Below are 20,640 nucleotides of genomic sequence, written 5' to 3'. Positions count from 1 at the left end.
ACAAAAGCATACAAAAAGTAACTACATAATGAATCAAGGCTCAGTTACAAAAGTTCAGCAATGTCTCTTTTAAACGCAGTACGAGCAAATTCGCAAACTGGCGCGGAAGAAGTTTCCAAAGGAAATTTGTAAAAGTAGAGAGAAGGGTGCTTGGGACTCCGCCACTTTCCGCGCACAATTTTATCGTTAAGGCACCATAAATAAAAACAATAGTCAACAAGAGTTGACGGAAAAGATGGTTTCACAGGAACTTTCTCCAGCTATCGCCTCCTAACATCATGTGCGAAAGAAAACAAAGAAAACTTTCGTCCAACTGTCTTGGAATGAACTGAACAAATTTGAGCAGGTTTAAACCCGTTGAGAGAGAGCTCGATTCGATTAGGGCGCAATTAGTGGTCAATCATCATTAAGCGCTGTATCAACTCTTAGCTGTGTCGCTCTCGTCAGTTTGATCTCGGCTAAGCGTATGGCAGGCATCATACCTACAATGCGGTCTAGTTTCTTCAGTTGTTCTTGCCCTTTCTCGGGCGAGCGCGAGGTACACGTAACGGTGTTTCCATAACGGTCTAGTTTCTTCAGTTGTTCTTGCCCTTTCTCGGGCGAGCGCGAGGTACACGTAACGGTGTTTCCATAACATTTTGCTCATAGTCCATTGCAACTAAGTGGGAAGGGCACGCCTGGGTTCTATGCAGCCCACAGTGGAGGCTTATGTGGGGGTATTTTTAACAGCAAATGTCCCTCGTCTTACATTTCGTTAAAAAGGGAAAAATACGAAGTACGCCCGTAGGACGCCTTCTTTGTAGAACTACGACAGAGGTAGCATATCCAGGCATTCCACGAACGCAGACCACAAAGTAATGCTTTAAAAGCATTTATCTTATGGTTGGAATGCTGTATCTTAAAAATTAAAACTGTAAACACTCACAAACTATATATTTTTTGAGTTTAAACAAAGAAAAATGTAAAAGGTTTCACACAATCGCAGAAGTGCACGATGCAAATACATGCAGAGCGGAATACTATAATTAAAGATAGAAACTTCACAGTCTGATGATCGCTTCGTGCGTGAAACTCTGAGTAACTGTCCGTGAAGTTTCTATCTTTAATTATAGTATTTTTTGAGTTTAGAGAGTCCAAGCTATATTTTGAACATAACTTCACTGAAAAAAATACAAAGTGCAACTCCCACCATATCTACTTGAAAATCTTTCTCTTTCAAAATGCATCACTCTAGGGCATTGGAAGCACCCTTCCTTAAAAGCTTAATGGTACACCTAGAATCTAATGATGGGACTTTGACAATGCAGTGTTCCTTTCTTGTCTCCATACAAAAATGTCAAAAAAATTGTTATTGAACTAGCTTGAAGAATTGATTTGGATATTAATTTTAACAAAATTTCAAATTGCTCAACATTATTGAAATGAGGAGTAGATTATGCTGATCACTGTTGGGACTTTTAGTTGACTATGTATAAACTTTTTTCGATATATCAATATATCACCTAGACAATAGAACATTTAAGAAAGTTAAGAAATTGTCAACTTTTTCATCTATAGCTCCAGGATGGCTGTCTGCAATCTTAATTTCAAGATGTATTTTAGAGATTTGGGAAAGTTCCTCACAACTTAAGGGACCATATCATGCTTTAGCCTTAGCAAAAAGGCGCGAGTCTTTTAAAACGCCAATCTTTTTCAACCTCGAGAGGTATCCGAAATATGACACAGTAAGAGCGATTTTCGATTGAGTGAAGCAAAATTAAACCAAAGCAATCTCTAGCCAATCACAAAGGATACAGACAATACATCGAACAAATCAAACTCTTATCAAATATATGTGTAGCCCCCGGTCAAGATTGGTTTTGGTTTTACTTCTGATTGGTTGAGAAGGAAAGACAATTTTTTTTCAACCAGTGACTAAGTGTTATAATGAAAAACAGAAGTAAATGTGACACTCAAGTGAAAATCGCTCTATACAGAGATCCATGTAGTGTTTCTGATTGGTTGTTATATACCTCGATTTCAAATTTTCGCGCGAAAGGGAGCAGGGAACTCCGAGGCAAGCGCGGGAAGGGATAGGTCTCTCTGTAAACGCGCGCTTCCATATTATATTTCAGGAAATCCTTTAAATCGTCAGCTTTCTGTATCATGTTAAGTTTCCGACGCTGCGACAGTTTCGAGAAGGTACATCTGGAAATGTTTCTTGGTCAAACGACCACTGTCGGTGCAATTTCTTCATCGGAATCATTTCGTTCTCTTCGTTGTAGTCACCCACGAAAGAATCGGACCGCGTTCTTTGACCGATTCCGTCATCACCACTCAAAGAACAACGGCGGCAAACTGGAAAATATTGCGAAGAAGGCGGAGACTCCGTAAAAATTCCACCACCCACTCCAGCCGAAACCTTTCCGTTGCCTTGCCAACTCTTATGTTTGCATGGCGCTTGCGCGTCAGGCGGAGGTGTAATGTCCCTTTTGTTTGCATTGAAGTCTGAAGATCCGGGTTCCTCGATCAATGGCTCTTTTACTTTATCCCTCATGACAAGGAGACTCTCGGAGCTACTCTTAGAGGCACTACTGTTGCTGTCAGTTAAACCGAGGCTGATGGAAGAATTGTCCACCTCTACGACCATAGATATTGTTCGCGGGTCTACGTGTGGAATTCTCCGGCTTTTCTTTTGTGTTCTTCCTCTGTGTTGCGAGCAAGCTTTTTCTTCGATATCACCAAGCCGGCTTGCTTGTGAAGGTAGGGATGCTGCAAGTTTACTTAAGGTCTCATCTTTTTTAGGTTTCGTTACTCTCGCGTATTCATGCAACTAGACAAAAGTATAGAGATATTGCAGTTAGCGTAGGTCTTCAGTTGATTCAATGTTCATCTACTATCCACTTGCTACAGTTCATTTATTTTTACAAGGCCTCATCCTTACTGCCAAGGTTTTATTGCTACAATGGGGCCCCGATATAACGATCCGGCAAAAGTTACAGTAAAATGTATGGGACAGAACCCCGATATAACGATCTTCGATATAACGATATTCCCGATAAAACGATGGGAATTTAGCGGACCGAACGTGAAATCTTTCCCGATATAACGATATTATCAGTTCACAGTCACAATTTAAGCAAAATATTAATGTTTAATCCAACAGTAATCGAGTTATCTCTAACGTTTCTGACAGCAGCTTTGTAATCTTTTGTACGATGATCCCGGGATGATATACGACTGAAATGACACAGTATTCTAAGCCTCTTCATCCAGTAGAAAAGTATATGTTTGGTTTACCCCGATATCACGATATTTTCGGTTATTTTACGGCCATATCGTTATATCGGGAACTTCGATATAACGATTCCTCGATATAACGATATAAATTTACTGCTCCCTTGGCATATCGTTATATCGGGGTTCCACTGTACCAAATTCCTTTGAAACAGTCAATTTCACACCTACAATACTAGGAACGCCCATGCCTTACATCTTCCTTACTGTAGAACAAATATTAAGAAATTTTCTGTGTTCTTCCAAGGACACATTTTTTTTAATCCCTTGACAGGGAAATCGACAACTCTAATTCAAATAAGAAAGCCCTTAAGAATAAAATTGTTAAAAACTTTGAATAACATTTCATTTTCTAGATTATTCAGTATTAATTTAAGGACTTACCGTCATGTAAATAACTGACTTTGTAATTTGTAGGGCGGCCGAATCACGCATAAGCTTTCTCGTTTCTATTCGGTCTGCCCGCCACTTTTTCTTTGTAACTTAATTTAAATTATGCATCAGTCAATTGAAATCCCGGCCCCCCGACCCCCGGGAATTAGCGGGGATTTGACGCGTCCAAAGCCGGGATTTAACGCACTTTTAACGACGCGTTAGCCCCGGTGGGCGGTGGATTTAACAAATTGTCAGAAGACCGGGGCCGTGGAGCGGTGATTTAACAGCACGCGATCACCTGAAGCGGGGACGACAGCCGGGATTTAACATGAGGGCCTGAAGTTTTCCTCAAACGTACGGTTGTGAGAAATTTGTTCTTCGAACTCTTAACGCCTCTCCCTTGATAAAGCCTTTCGTGATGCCTAGTGGGTGACACGAATTGACTGATGCATTATCCCTTTTTGTGGCAAAATAAAGTTTGACGATTTGAGAGAGAAAATTAAGTCTCACAGCAAAGAGTTGTGGTGAATCCCCAGTAATACGTCCACCCAAAACCCTCACGACGTTGTATAAGCCCAGGGTTTTTCCGTAGATAAAAGGACGGATGGACGACTGACGGGTGGATAGAGGTATGTACCTGATATATGAATAAATGATGAATTTACAGACAGACAGACAGACAGACAGCAGACAGACAGACAGACAGACAGACAGACAGACAGATAGACAGACTGGTAGATGGAGGGATGGGCGCATGCATACATTCATGCAAGCGATTGCATACTATTGGTGGAAGCAAGCATGAAGATGCAAAGTTGCACTGACTTGTCTTACATAACATCATTAAATTAAAAATAAACACTAAAACGGAATAAGGATCCACTTACCTTTCTCTCGATAATAGGCACAGGAAGAGAGAGAAGAAGGACGCCCATTAACGCACATGCTGCGCCAAGAAGCTTTCCTGGTACTGTCTCGGGAACAATATCACCATAACTGAAACAAAACCAGGAAATTATTTAATGCTAGATAAAAGTTTCAAACCATCTTCGCTGATTTCCTTGTAAAATTACACAGGCTGTCCGTTCTAATTATGTTTTGAAATAACACAACTTTAAAATACATTCTCATTGTCGATGTAAAAGAATTCCTTATGGAATGGAACCTCGATATAATGAGCCCCCTTACAACAAAGTCCCCGATGTATCAAACTTTAGCCAAGCCAAAATTACCAACAGTAAAATGTATTGAAACAGAAGTGAACCCCAGGGTGACGAGCCCCCGTTGTAACGATCACACTTCCCCTGTCCCTTGGCACTTCGTTATCCTGAGGTTTCACTATACATGTAAATACAGTGGAACTTCTATTAAGGGGACACCCTCGACACAGGGGTAAGTGTCCCCCAATGTAGGTGTCCCCTGAATGGAGGTTTGTTAATAATTTACTACCTACCGCGCCCAGACCGCGTTAATAAGCCCTCTTTGTATACATTTAACTAGCTAGTGAAGTCATGGTCATTATTGATATAGATGGACGAACGACAAACAAACAAAAATGCTTGTTTTCTTGACTTAGCAAGTCTATTAATTGAAATAACCTAAGATACATGATTTACAATTGCAGTCCGTCCGTCCTTCCTTCTGTCCAATTGCAGTTGTTCCTTTGGCTTTTTAAAACTGATGCAATATTACATTTTTTTAATTTTATTTTTTTAAGTGGGCTGAAACTTGAATAAAAACTGGCTAAGAGATATAAAAGCTTGTTTCCCCTTAAGATAATTAAAGGTGTCTTCTTAAGAGGTGGCCCAAAGCTTAAGTAGAGGTTCCGCTGTACTTACCCAAGCGTTGTCATAGTTACCAAAGTGTACCAGCAAGCTGCTGGAATGCTAATAAAGTCAGTATCGACCTCTTTGCTCTCGAAATAATACATAATGGACGAGAAAGGTGACCATCAACGCCAGAAACGAGAAGAGAATTCCTCCAAGCTCCGTCGCCGCGCTCTGCACTGACAGCAGCAAATTTTGAAACCTTTCGGAATGCCTGGCCAATTTTGTCACACGGAAAACTCTGAACATGCGAAAGACAGTGACGACAAAGTCCAGCACTTCGCTGTTAGACTTAACTGCACGCTCAACTACAGCAATATAGTAGGGAATAATTCCAAGTAAGTCGATCACATTCGACATTTCCCGCACAAAGTCTAGTCTTTGTGGTGCAGAGTACAATCTGGCTATATACTCAATAGTAAAAATTCCAACACAGAAAGAGTCTATTCCAAAAAAGGCTTTTGCATGTGCATCGCCATGATCTAGCCCTGAGTATGTAGGAACTGTTTCCGCTACAATAGCCGAGATGTTTAGCAGCACTACAGCTCCAAACAGATAACCAAATATCGCCGCCTCTTTACAACTCTTACTGTTGGTCAAAAATTCCCACAGTTTTTCTCGCGCTGTCCACGAGTGGGTAGGTTTCTTTTCAATAGTCGCTGTTTGTTTTTTCTTTGTTTCTTGTTCCTCGTCTCCCACGATAATGTGTTCGCAGCAACAGTCGGATACAAGATGTTCAGGAATGCCGAAAAAGTTCAGCTCGTCCAATATGGCTTCCATGCAACCAGTTGTTGGAGAAGGCAAGTGAAACTTGCCGTCGCGATAAAACTCAGCTATATTCTTAAAAATAACTGGATCGCGGTCGAAGAAATATTCCATTCTCTGCTCGTCGTAAAAGAACTTTTTCCTTTCGCTGCCGAGGAGAGTGTCTGGAAACTTCTCCAAGTTTTTCTTGGGAAGTTCATATTTCGTTCCTCCCACATTCACTGTTATTCTATCAACACTGGGTGGATTTAACGTTTGTAGCGAACTGGTGCTTAATGAGGCAAGCATCTGCGCAGAATTTAGTAAAATCCTTCTGACTAATGGCCCATGTCCGCCAAGCTTTCTTCTAATGTCTGGTCGAGTTTTTCTTTTAATCTTCATCTTGCCGAGGTGAATCAACTTTCGCACTAAAGATATTTGTAACTTCTCTTTTTCTCGTCTGTCCATTAAATCTTTATGATGCGCAACAAGAAACACTCCGATTTGTTTTGATATAGAACTTTCGCCGGTCTGAAAAAATGATAATACTTTTATCGTCGATTTCCCTTGGGTTGCTCTTTATCGGCGATCTTGGCTTTTAGTGTATCCCACGTGTTTTAAAAATGCATTAACTCCTCAAAACATTCCGTTGTTAATATTCCTGATTGGCTCTTGGATAAACTCGTGAGCATATCGTATAGGTATTTCTCTCTCGCCAAAAGCACACCGAAATGCAAATGAAAAGACACGTTGCTGAATGATTAATATTCTTGCCCTGTCGCATGGTTTTTCGGTTTCAGTATTTCTTATGATTTTAACCGCAATGGCCAACACGATCTGAAAAAGGGAAAATTGACCTTAACTGTGTATTTTTCGCTAGGCCATCTCAATTACTAATTTTAAAGCCAACTGGGAATTTGTTTTATGTTTTCAACTAGATATAACCGTTTATCCGTCTTGTTTCAGAAATAAAAACATATTTTGATCGTCTGTCCTCGTGGACTTATCCCGCAAGTTAGCTAAATTATCTTTTTGGTTTACAATGTTTTTTTAACACTACAAATTATATTGTCGAGCAATTTCTGATTGACTTAAAGATTAGACACTGCTATTTATTTATCAAAAGTGTTATTTATGTCAATAATTACAACTCTAAAAGAAAAACTCGTATAATTTAGTTAAACTGCTTCCGTGTGAAACAGCTCCAATATTAACTGACCATGCATTATTAATATTTATAAAGCCAGCTGGTATATACGAGAGTAATATTTCAGTCTGATAACGAAATTTTCTTGAAAAAGGAAACCTATTTTTTAAAAAAGCACTTAAACTTTAATAATGACAATATTGTATTTTTCCGTTTTTCTTATTTTAGGTTTGTTTTTAAAAAAGGCGTGCTGTGAATGCTGAATTATTCAGCATAATTTGTTGACCGCACCGTGATATTTTCTCTTCCATTTGACATGATAAGAAAAGAATAATGTCACAAACTAATTAAATAATTTTGTGTTTTTGTTGGTCATTGGCAGCTGTTCAAAATTTGAATTTAATATTTTTCAAATACTGAACACCACATTTATAAAGCCGTTTAAAAGACTTCACTACTTCTAAGACCTCGTGAATTCTTGGTGTTCTGTGGAAGCTGCAATAAAGGCGGAGGTCTATTGCAGACTTTCCACTTCGATGTCCATTCTTCGTAAATCTCATTAAAATTTCAAATTTTTAGGATCACGATGCGTTATCTGGAATATTCTGTCACATATCTGCTGTGCTTGTATTAAAACTAATATGAATCAGTGGTGCAAATGAACTAAAATATTAATATTCCTCTTAGCCATTGTGAAACGAAATCGGAATCGATTAGATGAAACACAGTCTGAAAGAAAATCATATAGCAAAACCGTCGTACATGTGTACGGTATAAAATAAATCAAAGCACTTATTTTACCAAGGAGAGCTGTCTATGGTTCCGCTTAAGAAATTTAAGTCCCGAAAATATAAATTGGCATTCTTCGACTGCCGTTTCGACCAAAAATCAACATTTTGCGCGGTCGCGCACCATCTCTCCAAAAGAGTGTTGGGACAATCAAGTCGCGCTATTTTCTTTCTTCTAGAGGCTAAATTTCGCCCGCTTTTGTTCGGCTTAATCGTTCCTTAATTTCCCAATAAACATTTGACAAGCGATCCCGCATGCATTTGAAAATACTATAAAAGAACGCGGCGAGGGAACCCCTCTATAAATTGACACGTATTGTTTTATATTGGCTTGAGAAGTCGATTTGACGCAACTGACGGAGTATTCGGGATGCAAGTCTGACAACGTTTTATAGATCGCTATAATTATGAAGCTCAAGTGCAGCTTAATTAGCGGATGAATCATGGTCTTTCAAAGAACTGATGTGTTTTCTCTAGTTTATTGTCGCTACTGAACGTTGAAAGCGCTCCAGGGGACATGTACCACTTATTCTAATTAATTTGTGAGCAGAGGCGCTGTGTATTCTGACCAATCAGGAACAAGATCATATCCACCTCTGAGATGCTTTGCGCGATTTTTCCCGCTCTAATTTTTTATTGATATTTTCAAGCCTCCCAATGTTCTCACCGTGCAGACGATGTTCTTTCACACAAGCTTCTGTTTAATTTACAGTGTCTAAGCCAGCAGTTACAATAATGACTATGGGCGCTTTTCATTAGTCAGAACTACGCCTATTCCACGAGATTTTACCATAAATCTACCACTACAGGGTAATATATTTATGCATTGGCCGATTTGACGGAACAAATTTGACTAACAACGGATTCTCATCTTCAAGTTACCGGTTTGGCCGGCCAGTCAAGTTATAGCTGATGGAAAGCGACCTTAATGAAGGTCTCGCGTCCCAGGTATCACTTAATGTTTTGAAACAAGAGCTTGACACGCGATTGTTTTTCTGTTAAAAATGTTTATTCCATTAATTAGTCTATATAATTGTACTTAACATGAGATGGTTTTAATTGTAAAAACATTAGCACATTATACAAATACTATTCAATGTCTCTTCTTTCTCTGATATTCAGTTACAGATGCTTCCTACTTTGTCAGGGCGTCAGAAATCATTGTTCGCGTTAGCAGCTAAGATATCGCAATTATTTGGACAGAAGGAAGAAATTATCAACGGGCGATAAAGCTGAGACTGACCGACAGGTCTAACTACAACTTTTTGTGAGTGGGACTGACCAATCTTCTCTGAAGTTTTTCAGTTTAACACTGTAACGACCTCTTTTTCAAGGCTCTTTTCTCGATTTTTGCCAGACTTATAAATATTTCAGGGCTGTAGGAGCACTCTGCACCTTTTGTCGTTTAAACAGCGGTACACGCACAGTGAAGGAGACAAGTTTGGGTTTATCGGCACAGTATTTTAGCACAAAGTGCACTTCAGACGGGTCCAGCTCCCAATTGTATATGAAAAACTCGTCTAAGAGACCAGCAAATTTTTTCCCATCTGGTAAATGCCCTCCGATCAAAACACGGCCCCAGGCATCGGAAAGCTTTGACTTGTGAGGATTGTTAAAACTTCCTTTCAGAAGACCGTTCACGTATATCTTCGCGTCACCGGATTCGGAGTTGTACGTGGCAGTCACGTGACTCCAAAGGCCTTCAGGTATCGCAACGTCATCAGTTTTGACGTCAAATGTCACGCCACCGTTAGCAGTTTTGTGACGCCAGTGCAGTTTTCCATTCACTACTTCCAAGTTGTAAATATCATGCCATTCGTCGTTTTTGTTGCCCACGGCTTGGAATATAGAATGACGTCCCTTGGTGTGGTTTAAACTGATCCAGGATGCTATTGAAATAGCTGAGGTTGGCTTATGGTGAAATTTCCGCCCATCAAGGAATACGCTTGGCATTTTATCATTCGAGGCGTCTAAGCATGCGCCACACTTGTCACAACCACTGGTCAGGATGTGCGCTCCTGAAAAAATACAGAACATAATACGTTGAGACAGCAGCTCTCATAAGGTCTCACATGAATGGATCTCCGCCCTCCGAGAGAACAATAGAACAAACAACTGAAAAAAATGCCCCTAGCCCCCAAAACAAAAGCCACTGCTAAACTAGAGGATCAGTAAAATTAAAAGCTTACGAGAACTGCTACGCTTCAGGCTTACGAGAGGTGCTACATAATACATGTATGGCCTAACCTAATCGTTTTAGAATTTAGAGTTGCCTGTCTAAGACGGGTAGTAAGTCTTCCGGGAGATTAAAGGAAGTCGTATTAGATTAAGTCATATTTATTAAAGGCAATACGTGTTGCATTCAGTAGTTTAACGATGCATTGAATAACTGTAAGTTACTTTTTTAACACCATGTCTCTTTTGATCACCAGATTCAATATGGCAGACACCGAAGAACCTCAGCCGGATCCTGTTGAAGGGGAAGGGGAGAAAACTGAAAAAAATGGTGGCAAGAAATCCAGTTTTCCCAAAAGATATATTGTGGCAATCATGATTTTTCTTGGAATCTGCGTACAATACGCACTCCGAGTTAATCTTAGTGTAGCAATAGGAGCCATGTGCAATAACCACACAGTCGAACAAAATGGATTCACCATACAGAAGGTTCGTTTTCCTCCTTTTTTTGTTGTTTATCCTTAATATAGAATGGGAAGATGTTGGGGTGGGGAAGGGGAGGGGGGAGGGGAAATACACTCGTACATGGACCGTTATGGGAATTAAAGTGTTAAATCTGCTTCAACATCTCAGCTACAAATCAAAGCACGTAACACCTAGGAGTACATTATGTAAAGTTCTCGTTTGAACCTATACGAATGTGAATGGGAAAGACGTATCTGTCAAGTATTAAACCTACAAAGCTTGTTTGAAAGGTTTCTCCATTGACCTATATTTATGTAACATGTCTTAATTTAGTATTTTGAGTATTTTGAAACAATATCAATATCACTGTAAGCTTTAAGGCATGGTCATAGTGTTTGCAAACGAACTATTCTTGGTCTATTCTAAACATTTAAAAATTGACTCCTCTATATGTTTTTATTTTTAAGAAAGCTGAATTCGAATGGAGTTCGAAGTTGCAAGGTAATAACTTTGTTTATATGTTAACCCTTTTTCACTGAGAAGACGTTTTACTGACCTAATCAGTTCTCCTTACATTATCCGGATTTTTTTTCATTGGACAAGTGATGAAAATACTGCAAAAAGCATTTTTGATGTACACCACAGAATTCGTAGAACTATCATCCACATCACAGCTGGAAACTTTTTCTCTCCTCTTTCATTGTTAATATAAACAACAACATGTAGCGTTTTTCTTACGCTGGGTACCAGAGGGTTTTTCTCGCGCGCGGCGGATTACCCTTCGGCGGCCGAAGGTCTTTGCCACGAGCGGCAAGACATGACCTACACCGGAACCCGCGCTGGAAAAACCTCTGACACCCGGGGTATGCTTTTATCGACACTGAGGAGAGAATTAAGGAGAGAGGCAAACATGGAGGCATGTATTTTGACCTGCAGTAAAGTGTTCCAAACTAGTCGTGACGCGGCTTGTAACATTGAACAGGCTCGAGAAGATGAAAGCAACACCAGTGAGGGTATTGACACAAAATATCCATGTAGTTCTTGTTCTTATCCTCGATATTCTTTATTTCTCATAAGGCACTATTCTTGGCGCGTTCTATTACGGCTACACTGCTATGCAGATCCCAGGCGGGTGGCTGGGTCAGCGGTTTGGTGGGACCCGCGTATTTGGGATCTGTCTCGGGATCGCCTCGATTCTTACCATGCTGACACCGATAGCAGCACGGACGAGCGTCGCCGCTCTGATTACTCTCAGGGTGATAGAGGGGCTGGCTTTGGTAAGTGACCAAATAACAGCACGTTTCCGGCTTAGCAAACTGCGCTGAAAAAACAATCTGAAAAGTCCAAGATAACAAATTCAACTTCCAGCGAATGTTTAAAGACAGCGGCATTCTTCGTCTTTATAATTTAAAAAAAGCAGAAATAAGTTTTTATTTTCAAAGTCGTCACATGAACTGATAAGATTTTGGCCAAGCCGGTTTGTTAACTAAAGACGAGCCATAAATAGTGGACATATTTATAAGAACACATTTATAATCTTTATCATCAGCGTATGCTTGGGATAACCTTCGATGCACTAACATTAATTCCAAAGAGAGAAGTGAAGTGAGTAGAAGAACGGCCCTTCCATTCCGCGTTTCATGCAACAGAAACGTTTGCAGTTAAGAGCCGGAAGACTTTACAATGGCATGACTTCAAAATCTAGGTTATATAAACTAATTAACACTGATTTTATTCTAAAAATGGTTGTTTATATTTCTTCCAAGGGTGCTCTTTTCCCGTGTAATCACGCCATTTGGAGTAAGTGGGCGCCGCCTTCAGAAAGAACTCGATTGTTTACTATCACCGTTGCAGGTCTGTGTTGTGTAGACCTTTTGTATTCTTTATGTTCTAGTCTCTACTATCTATGGTCTATTGTATGTTGAAAAATAAAGAAATCACCGTTTATTCACTACACTATATTATAATTTTACAGCTAAATGCAATGAACCATTGTAGGTCACCGAAGCTTTTAAAAGTCCAATACCGAAGAACAATGACCTTTGTTGTCGGAGAACTGGTTAGCAAGAATAAATAAGATGATGGAAAAGCACTTGTGTCTTTCTTCCCCGTCTTTTTTAGGAAACTCCTTTAACATTCCGGCCATTACAATGCCCAAAGTCTCTATATTCGTACCACTCAGGGTTTTAAAATAAATTGTACTGGAGAGATAACTATAAATTGCACCTTATCTAGCAAGACAAAATTTATTTGTTTAAAGTTTTTTTCACTGACCACAATGGTATTTGTGAGTTTTTCACAAATATTACAGTATTTATGACATAATCTCGTGTGAATTGTCACGTGACAGGTTGTCCTGTGGGTACTATCCTCTCCATGCCGCTAAGTGGCATCATGTCCAAATATGGATTTGACGGCGGATGGGCGTCCGTATTCTACTGCTTCGGTAAGAGAGCTTGATACAGGACAGTGTCTATCGCTGCTTTATGCTGAAAGATGTCCTACTTTTTGAACTATTTTTTTTGAAGTTATATTTAGCCCCTGTGGGGAGATCAGCAAGAGGATAAGTAATTCTTGTTATGCTAACGAATTTTTCAAAACAAATATGAAGAAAAATTTATGGCAATCTATTTCGATAACATTTGCTAAAGACCCGATTCTTATTGTTACGTTGTTGGTGTTTACTTACGGGTGTAAATTGTTTTGTCATAGCTGAGCTGTAGCTTTTAGTCACAATCTCAAAATCGACAACATAGAGAGATACCCTGACAAAGAACAACTCCTCAGTGTCCCATTTTAGACATAAACTTAAAACTTTCCTTTTTAAAAAGCATTTTTATAACTTTTTAGCAACATTTTTTATTAGTCTAAGATTTTAAGCATTTTTTGTAACCTTTTAACTATTTTTATATTTATTTTTTTTAATAGTGTTTTTAATATTTTTAACGTTACTTCTGTAAAGCGCTTTTGAACTTTTAGGATATTGGCGCTATATAAATATTTTATTATTATTATTATTATTATTATTCATTATTATTATTTTAAGTGTAGTAATACGCGTTACTTGAAAAAGATGATTTTTTATAAAATTGAACAAGTTGCACGGTACAATTGTTAGATACCGAATTTCCGAAGCGGTCCAAGTTCAAGAAGTGCTTCTCAGTACCCAGAGGTTTAAATGGGTACCGGTGAACTGTTAGGGAAACCTGACACAACGCTGGAGAATACAAGCGATGAACTAATGTCCTGTTCAAGGAAGGAAGCAAAAATTTAGCTCGCTTCATTCAACAGAAAACAGATTGAACTCCGGCTATCTAGTCACTAGGTAGCCTGCATTGCAGACGAACTAAACCGCGGTATAGTCCGTACGAACTATAAATACCTGGGTTTAGTTCGTCTGCAACGCAGGTTACCTATTCATTTAAGCTCGAGGACAGCATTGATGATCCAGTTCTCTGATTCTCTGGCCGTTTTCATTTGTACTAGTTGTATGCGATCGGATGATACGATACAGCTTAGTTACTATTAATAGTACATTAATTTAACACAAAGCTTTTCATTGTTTGTTCAGGTGCAATTGGTCTTTTGTGGTTCTTTGTATGGCAGCTAGCGATTCATGGGTCCCCATCAGAGCATCCCACCATCACCCCTGAAGAAAGAGACCTTATAGAAGAAAGTATAGCAAAACTACCTCCCGCAAAGGTAAAATTTTAAAAAAAGAATACGATAAAATAAATAATTTTTAACGAGGAAGCTTCCGTCACATACAGTGGTGTTCAGGAAGGTCCTTAATAAAAAAACTAGGTACTTATAATGTTAAAAATTGAAAGTTAAAAAGGTATAAAATATAAAATTACAAGCATATTGTTATCAATAAAAAGCTGAAAGTACTTTGCTATTAAGAAGTTATTAATATTCTGTTTAAATATATCACATGGCATAAGTTTCTTTAAAATATCTGTTAGAGATGACCAATCGATGCTGTATTTGTAGTTACTAGTTCTTTTTCCCTATGCAGTCAGTCCTTATTTTGGCGGAGTCTTGTTTAGTTATTTTTGGTATTAAAGGGGGAATTTATGTGCTTTCCGCTGACATACCTTATTATAAGTATATAACGAAGCATTTTAACAACGCGAACAAAATTTACGCGAAATAAAATTAACACGAAGTTTCAAAAAGTTATGTTTACATGCATTTAGTTGACGTGTTTAAGGTGCATAAAATTAACGCGAATTTTTGAAACTCGCGTTAATAACATGTATCGTTAATTTCCTTTAATAAAGGGAAGTTGGCTTGGCAGCCCTTAGCAAGAGGCATTTATTGCTATTGCAAAGGTGGTCATCGCTCGTCCAGGAGCGAACTACTGCTTCCCAGAAAGGACTTTACTAAAGCGTGCTGTCTGCTAATGTTTTGTTTTAGAAAGGCCAGGTTCCATGGAAATCCATTTTTACATCAGGTCCTGTGTGGGCCATTATCACGGCTAACTTCACCGCAGACTGGGGCATGTATACCATACTGATCTGTCTCCCTAAATATTTCATCGAAGTTTTGCACTTCGACCTTGCTAAGGTAAGTTAAGATTTCATTCTCTTTCAGTGAAGTTATGTGTGTGAAGGGTCCAATCTGGTTTCTTCTTCCATTTTGGAAGCTTGCATTGTCCCAGGGTGCAAAACACTGCTGAATCCTAGCGGTTTGTCTTAAGCGTCATTTGACCTCATTTGAAATACCTTCGCAAAATCATCAGTATTGAAAAGTACTTTACTACTAAAAATGTTTTCTAAATACCAGTTATTACTTATTATCTATGCATACAAAGTTTTTTTTCGCATCAACAGGCTTCATTTTCTTTAGTCAGTCTAGTTGGCCTTCCTGTTAACAACGCGCTCAGAGATCTCCCATTAAAAGCAATCACCAATCCCAAATTGCCTAACGCTCCAAGTACAAGGGAATAATTTTTTAGTATTCCGTTCACTGTCGTAAATCATAGCCAAAATAATGTACACATGAATAAGACATTGAACCAATCAGAACACGAATAAAACAAAGGCAAGCGCGGAAAAACCCCGGTAAACCAAACACTATTGCATTTTTGCTCTGGCTATTAAGAGCACGTTGTACAAACAGGAAACACAAAACCTTAGTCAACACCTCTGATCTGGCTGTCAATCCGCGGAAATCTCAATTCTTTATCACCAAGGTTTTTTTTCTACACTTAAAACTAAACTAAACTAATCTTGTTTCACAGACTGGGTTCTTGGCGGCCTTGCCGTATGTTGTAAAAGCATTCGTTGGACCCGCTGGTGGAGTACTCGTAGATTGGCTCATTAAAAACAAGATGTCTGTTAGAAATACAAGAAGATGCGTTTTTACCGTTGGTAAGAGAAAACTACATTTGGCTTTAAGCTGTTATAGCTCGTTCTCTAAAAATGCAAAAAATATTCACTATTAATTAGCTTTGCATATCATTATTATGTGTGCAAGGTCAAAACAGATCAGAGGAGTGAAATGACTGTTGGCTGAAGTCCATTCTTGTCGAGATAAGAAAATGCCTTGCAATTTAGCAATCTCACCACCGACGAATGAGACAACAGTTGCAAAGTCAGGCTTCCCACAGTTAACTCCAAATTTTCTTCGTTTGCAGGTTGTACAACGGCTTCAATATTTATCCTGATTACAGGATATGCCGGAACACCGGCTCTTGCCGTTGCGTTTCTTACCATTGGTGTCGGCATAACGGGTCTGAACGCTTCCGGTTATGCCGTCAACATCCTGGATATTGCGCCTCAATACGCAGGCGTCATCATGGGAGTGACTAACGTGTTTGGCGCGTCACCAGGCTTCATCAGCCCGCAGATTGTAGGGATTTTGACCCCCAACAAGGTATGCCAATTGTCCCGTGGTTGCTACCATGAAATACGAAAACAGCCAAGTGAATCATGCATCAATGCCAGTGTTTAATTAACTCCTGTTTCTGATACCATAAGTACAACTTGGAGTAATGATTACTTCCCTCTTAGATGTTCTTAGATGGGATGCCTTCCTTAGGTCACCCATTTAAGTTTCTGTGTGGAATGAGGCACTGTGAGATAAAATTTTCTTGCCTAAGAGCACAACACAGAGACGCTACCCGCCTTTTGTATCTACCTCTTGATTCGTACGCGTAGTCCAAAACACTAAACATTTGTCTACCATGCCACAATCTCGCAAAAATAATAATAAAACAAGAAAAATGGCTGATTTTTGTTAACTTCAGCTGATCTCAAATTCCATTGTGTTTAGACCGCTGGCGAGTGGCGCATTGTATTCTGGATCACGGCGATAGTGTACATCGTCGGTATTGTGATCTTCGGTCTGCTGGTGTCAGGTGACCTGCAGCCCTGGGCCGACTATGACGCCGACAAGAAAGACGACGAAGACGACAAAAAAGAAGGTGAAGAGGAAAAAGCAGCTGAAAAACAGGATCAACAAGATGAAGACAAGAAAGAGGAGGAAAAACCGAAAGAAGGTCAAGAGGAAGCGAAACAAGAAGCACCAGCTGAGGAGAAACCCGCCGAATAAAATACTTAAATCGGCACTATGATCGTTATGATTGCAACCTTGTTTATTTCCGGGAAATTGAGCTGGTTACATTCTTGAATTCCCTTGTAATATTTAAACCTCTTTTTATGTTGTTTGCAAACTGTCAGGAGATAATTTTGTTTTGACTCATTCACGGTATTTCGTGTAAAATCAATTAATCAATTAATTGCGGACTATTCGCCGCCATACTATAGTTTTATAGTAATCAGCGTTGGCATTCTAATGCGCAAACGGCCAGGAAAATGCGGAGTGGTATAGCCGAAAGTAAGAAAGTTTTATGTTAAAACAAAACACAGCATTGAGAAGCACGTGCTTATCACTTTTTATTTAATGACAAGAAATCCCTGTTACATAACACAATCTTCGCTTGCATCGGCACTGCAACGAATGTTTCGTAAGGTGTTATAATACGATACGATGGTACTACACTTTTTTGGTAGCATTGCCTCAATACAAGCCACAAATTATTTGTACGTATTCAGTACAGTCTTGTAACTTCTTGTAAGCAATTGCGATTGGACCTTTCGTTGCATAACCATTGAGTTGCCGATCCCGTGTATCAGGGGTTTTTACATTACACAAGCTAAAATTTATCACAAATTACCCATACGATACCCCATAAAATTGGCGACAAAAGTGACAAACTCTATAAGGGAGTGTCTCAAGCTAAATTTAACTAGCGGTTCTGGAAAAGCAATACTGAACGAAAGCCGACAAAACGGGCGGTAAGATTTGAGAAGAATGGGTAGGAGAGGAATCCACCCCCTTCCCTTATTCTTCTCTTTATTTCGTTAATGCACGAGAAGAACCTCCGGAAACGCAGACTAAACCAAACCTTAATTATTCTATTCACTAAGCAAGTTGCTAAATATGCCAATGTTTTCTGCTTTACGTACAATGTATAATTATTCTTAAGCCCACCGTATTAAAATTAAAATTAACGAAAGTTAAGATGATTTCGTAATGCAAAGGTCGTGTTCTGAATGAATACCTCTCCATACATGCAAATGTTCCAAGTCTGAGTAAACCGGCCAGGTTTTGAAAAAAAGTTTGTTTTCGTATTATTATCAAAGGTCTTGCAATATTCTAGGGGGCGAACTAGCTATCTAACTACAATGATTAAATTTCATTACAACAAGAAAAGCTCTGAAGAGTTGTGGTCAGTCAGCCATTACATGTTGGACTGGAGGTAGAATTGTGCCCTTGTAAAACTTTCAACAGTGGAGTATTCAACAAGGAAAGGTATCAACAAAGTAAGAGTTTGCACTTTCTATTATTAACAGCTCTAATAATACTGCCCGCTAAATACTCGCGTCTGAACAAGTTATCCCGAATTGTATTGCTTAGCTGAACAATAAAAATTAATTGCAACGCTCAGTGTTTCGCGCCAAAAAAACGCGGCTGCACCACGATCAGAACTCGTTTCCAGTCCGCTTTAGTCGTGGCTTTCTTTCTACAAAAAAACGATGAATTTTGAAGGTCCTAATCGACAAATCTAATCTGGAACAAAAAATGAGGGACAAAGTAGGCATTAAGGTAAGATTTTACGTTGTCTTTTAAATATAAAGCTTACTTTAATGGACTTTCAAAGCCAAATCATCGAAGCTACGCCGAAGGGGCGCCTGGCACATTTTAACTCGAGTAGACACTTAAATTTGCTGAGTTCAGAAGCACGTATTTACGGTAGCATTTTATAAGGAAATCGGTCTTTTTCTCGAAACAATTAGGGATTAATTACTTGTAAACAAATTGGACTTTTTATAATTTCCACGAGTGGCCTAATTGTTTCTCCTGAAACAAATCGTTTTCCTATACAAATTTCCTTTAAAAAAAGAGGAGACACCGATGATTGAATAGATAGATAAATATTCCCAAATCATCCCAAAACCCTTGTTGCATACTTAGTTAACACACAAGACATCATTTATGACGAACGTTAAAGAAATAGTGCATCATGAATGTTGCGGAGACGGCTGTTTTCAGTTTACACCACTTTGTTGGAGTTCAGTGTCTCGTGTTGAATTTCAACAAATCCAGGCTTGGATTTTCTTGGAGGGACGATCTTGGCGTAGGAAAACTAGTAAGGAAATGAAGCATCGAATAAATTTTATTTTATTGCAATCGGAAATTGAGATTGGATATCATCGTTTTCACCAAGATATCAAGATCGTTTTGCTTGCTTAAAAAACATCAACAAACTCAGAGATGATGGAGAAAGTTGAAAGGAATATATTCTTCAAATTTTAACTTGGCAGTGCTCACTGCAGCCAAGTTATCGGGAAAACAAATTTCGGAAAATTACAGTGTTGTATGAGTCCGCCATATTGGTGTTCCACTTTGGTACACAAATATGGCCAAAACTGTCTGCAACAAGAAAGAAACATTTCGCTACCAACTGAGTCATGTGTTGCACTCAGAAATGCTTTAATTATCAATTTTAACTTATAATATAAACATATCGGAAAAGCATTTAAAAGTGCCGCGGAAGTATTGTTTTCTGTAACATTTGAGATCACGCGTTGAGTTTGGCTGTCTCAAATTTTAAATACCAAAACAAAGCACTCTTCTGATACAAACACTTCCCCAGCAATTAGTGACACTGATGTCTATAACATACTAAAAGAACAGCTTTTTAGGTTCAATAGTTTCGAATTTAGAATTTTGTTGACGTCACGTGAAACCGTTCCATTAATATTTGGCCGAGTTTGGGTTATCCTCCTGCGCAGACGCTGTTTGTGAGCAAACAGAACGTCTGTGAAGGAGGCTAAATTTGGGTACGGCAGATACCTAATTGTACCATACTTTAGAAAAGCAAGGTTCAAGCAGTTAACAATTACCGCATGTGCATAATCAATCCATGATCCAGTGTTGACGTAAATCAATTTTCCAATTCTGCTTTTAATCGTCTCTCCGCGCCATTCGTGAGTGTGACCCAGTACTACCACGTCCTCGCCACATCGAGACAAAAAGTCTTCAAAATTACCCAGGGCACCTTTTAGCAGGCTGTAGGCATCACTCGAACCAAACTGGACAAAAACAGCAAAAATGAATACTTTATTAAAAAATGTCTGGCTACCGGTAAGGAAAATATGTATGACTTGTTTGACTAAGAAATTTTTCAGTTGTGGTAAGTATTTTACCTTCTCCACATGGCGTTTAAAGTATCTCGACTTGAGGAGATTTTCCATTTTGATAGACCTTCCTCCTTCTAAAAGAATGTGCTCATTTAGGAAGACATCCCTCTCCAGTGCAGCTTCTATCAGCG

At 39.0% G+C, this 20,640-nt stretch overlaps 2 protein-coding genes and 1 pseudogene across 5 annotated transcripts in view; 1 reads left to right on the top strand and 2 right to left on the bottom strand.

The window, feature by feature from the left end:
- Positions 1-570: 570 nt before the first annotated feature.
- Positions 571-6,689, bottom strand: LOC144641869 (potassium voltage-gated channel protein Shal-like; annotated as a pseudogene). Its single transcript, XR_013568646.1, has 3 exons — positions 5,490-6,689; positions 4,539-4,647; positions 571-2,812 (listed from the first exon to the last, which is right to left on the bottom strand). The product of XR_013568646.1 is annotated as a potassium voltage-gated channel protein Shal-like (transcript).
- Positions 6,690-9,161: 2,472 nt separating this feature from the next.
- Positions 9,162-20,640, bottom strand: part of LOC144643627 (uncharacterized) — a 32,137-nt gene continuing 20,658 nt past the window's right edge. For all 3 annotated transcript variants that reach the window (XM_078502937.1, XM_078502938.1, XM_078502939.1), the window contains one exon: positions 9,162-10,174. In XM_078502937.1, coding sequence (XP_078359063.1) covers positions 9,516-10,174 — 659 coding nt within the window. In that variant the 3' untranslated portion in view covers positions 9,162-9,515. The remainder of the gene's footprint in view (positions 10,175-20,640) is intronic.
- Positions 10,570-18,769, top strand: LOC144643625 (vesicular glutamate transporter 2.1-like). The gene is made up of 10 exons (XM_078502933.1): positions 10,570-10,820; positions 11,264-11,297; positions 11,874-12,073; positions 12,563-12,650; positions 13,147-13,242; positions 14,368-14,498; positions 15,216-15,365; positions 16,042-16,171; positions 16,438-16,676; positions 17,076-18,769. The coding sequence occupies exons 1-10, from the start codon at positions 10,596-10,598 to the stop codon at positions 17,352-17,354; spliced, it is 1,572 nt and encodes a 523-aa protein (XP_078359059.1). The 5' UTR covers positions 10,570-10,595; the 3' UTR covers positions 17,355-18,769.

This window comes from Oculina patagonica, chromosome 2 (assembly GCF_052425735.1).
Source record: "Oculina patagonica isolate OP01 chromosome 2, crgOcupat, whole genome shotgun sequence".
Classification (NCBI taxonomy): Eukaryota; Metazoa; Cnidaria; class Anthozoa; order Scleractinia; family Oculinidae; genus Oculina; species Oculina patagonica.
This window is presented reverse-complemented; position numbering and strand designations above follow the sequence as displayed.

Excerpts from the sequence above, each read along its gene's own strand:
- LOC144643625 (XM_078502933.1), top strand. The coding sequence starts at position 10,596 with ATGGCAGACACCGAAGAACCTCAGCCGGATCCTGTTGAAGGGGAAGGG. Across the intron at positions 11,298-11,873 it reads ATGGAGTTCGAAGTTGCAAG|GCACTATTCTTGGCGCGTTC; the intron begins GTAATAACTTTG and ends ATTTCTCATAAG. Across the intron at positions 16,172-16,437 it reads AAGATGCGTTTTTACCGTTG|GTTGTACAACGGCTTCAATA; the intron begins GTAAGAGAAAAC and ends CTTCGTTTGCAG.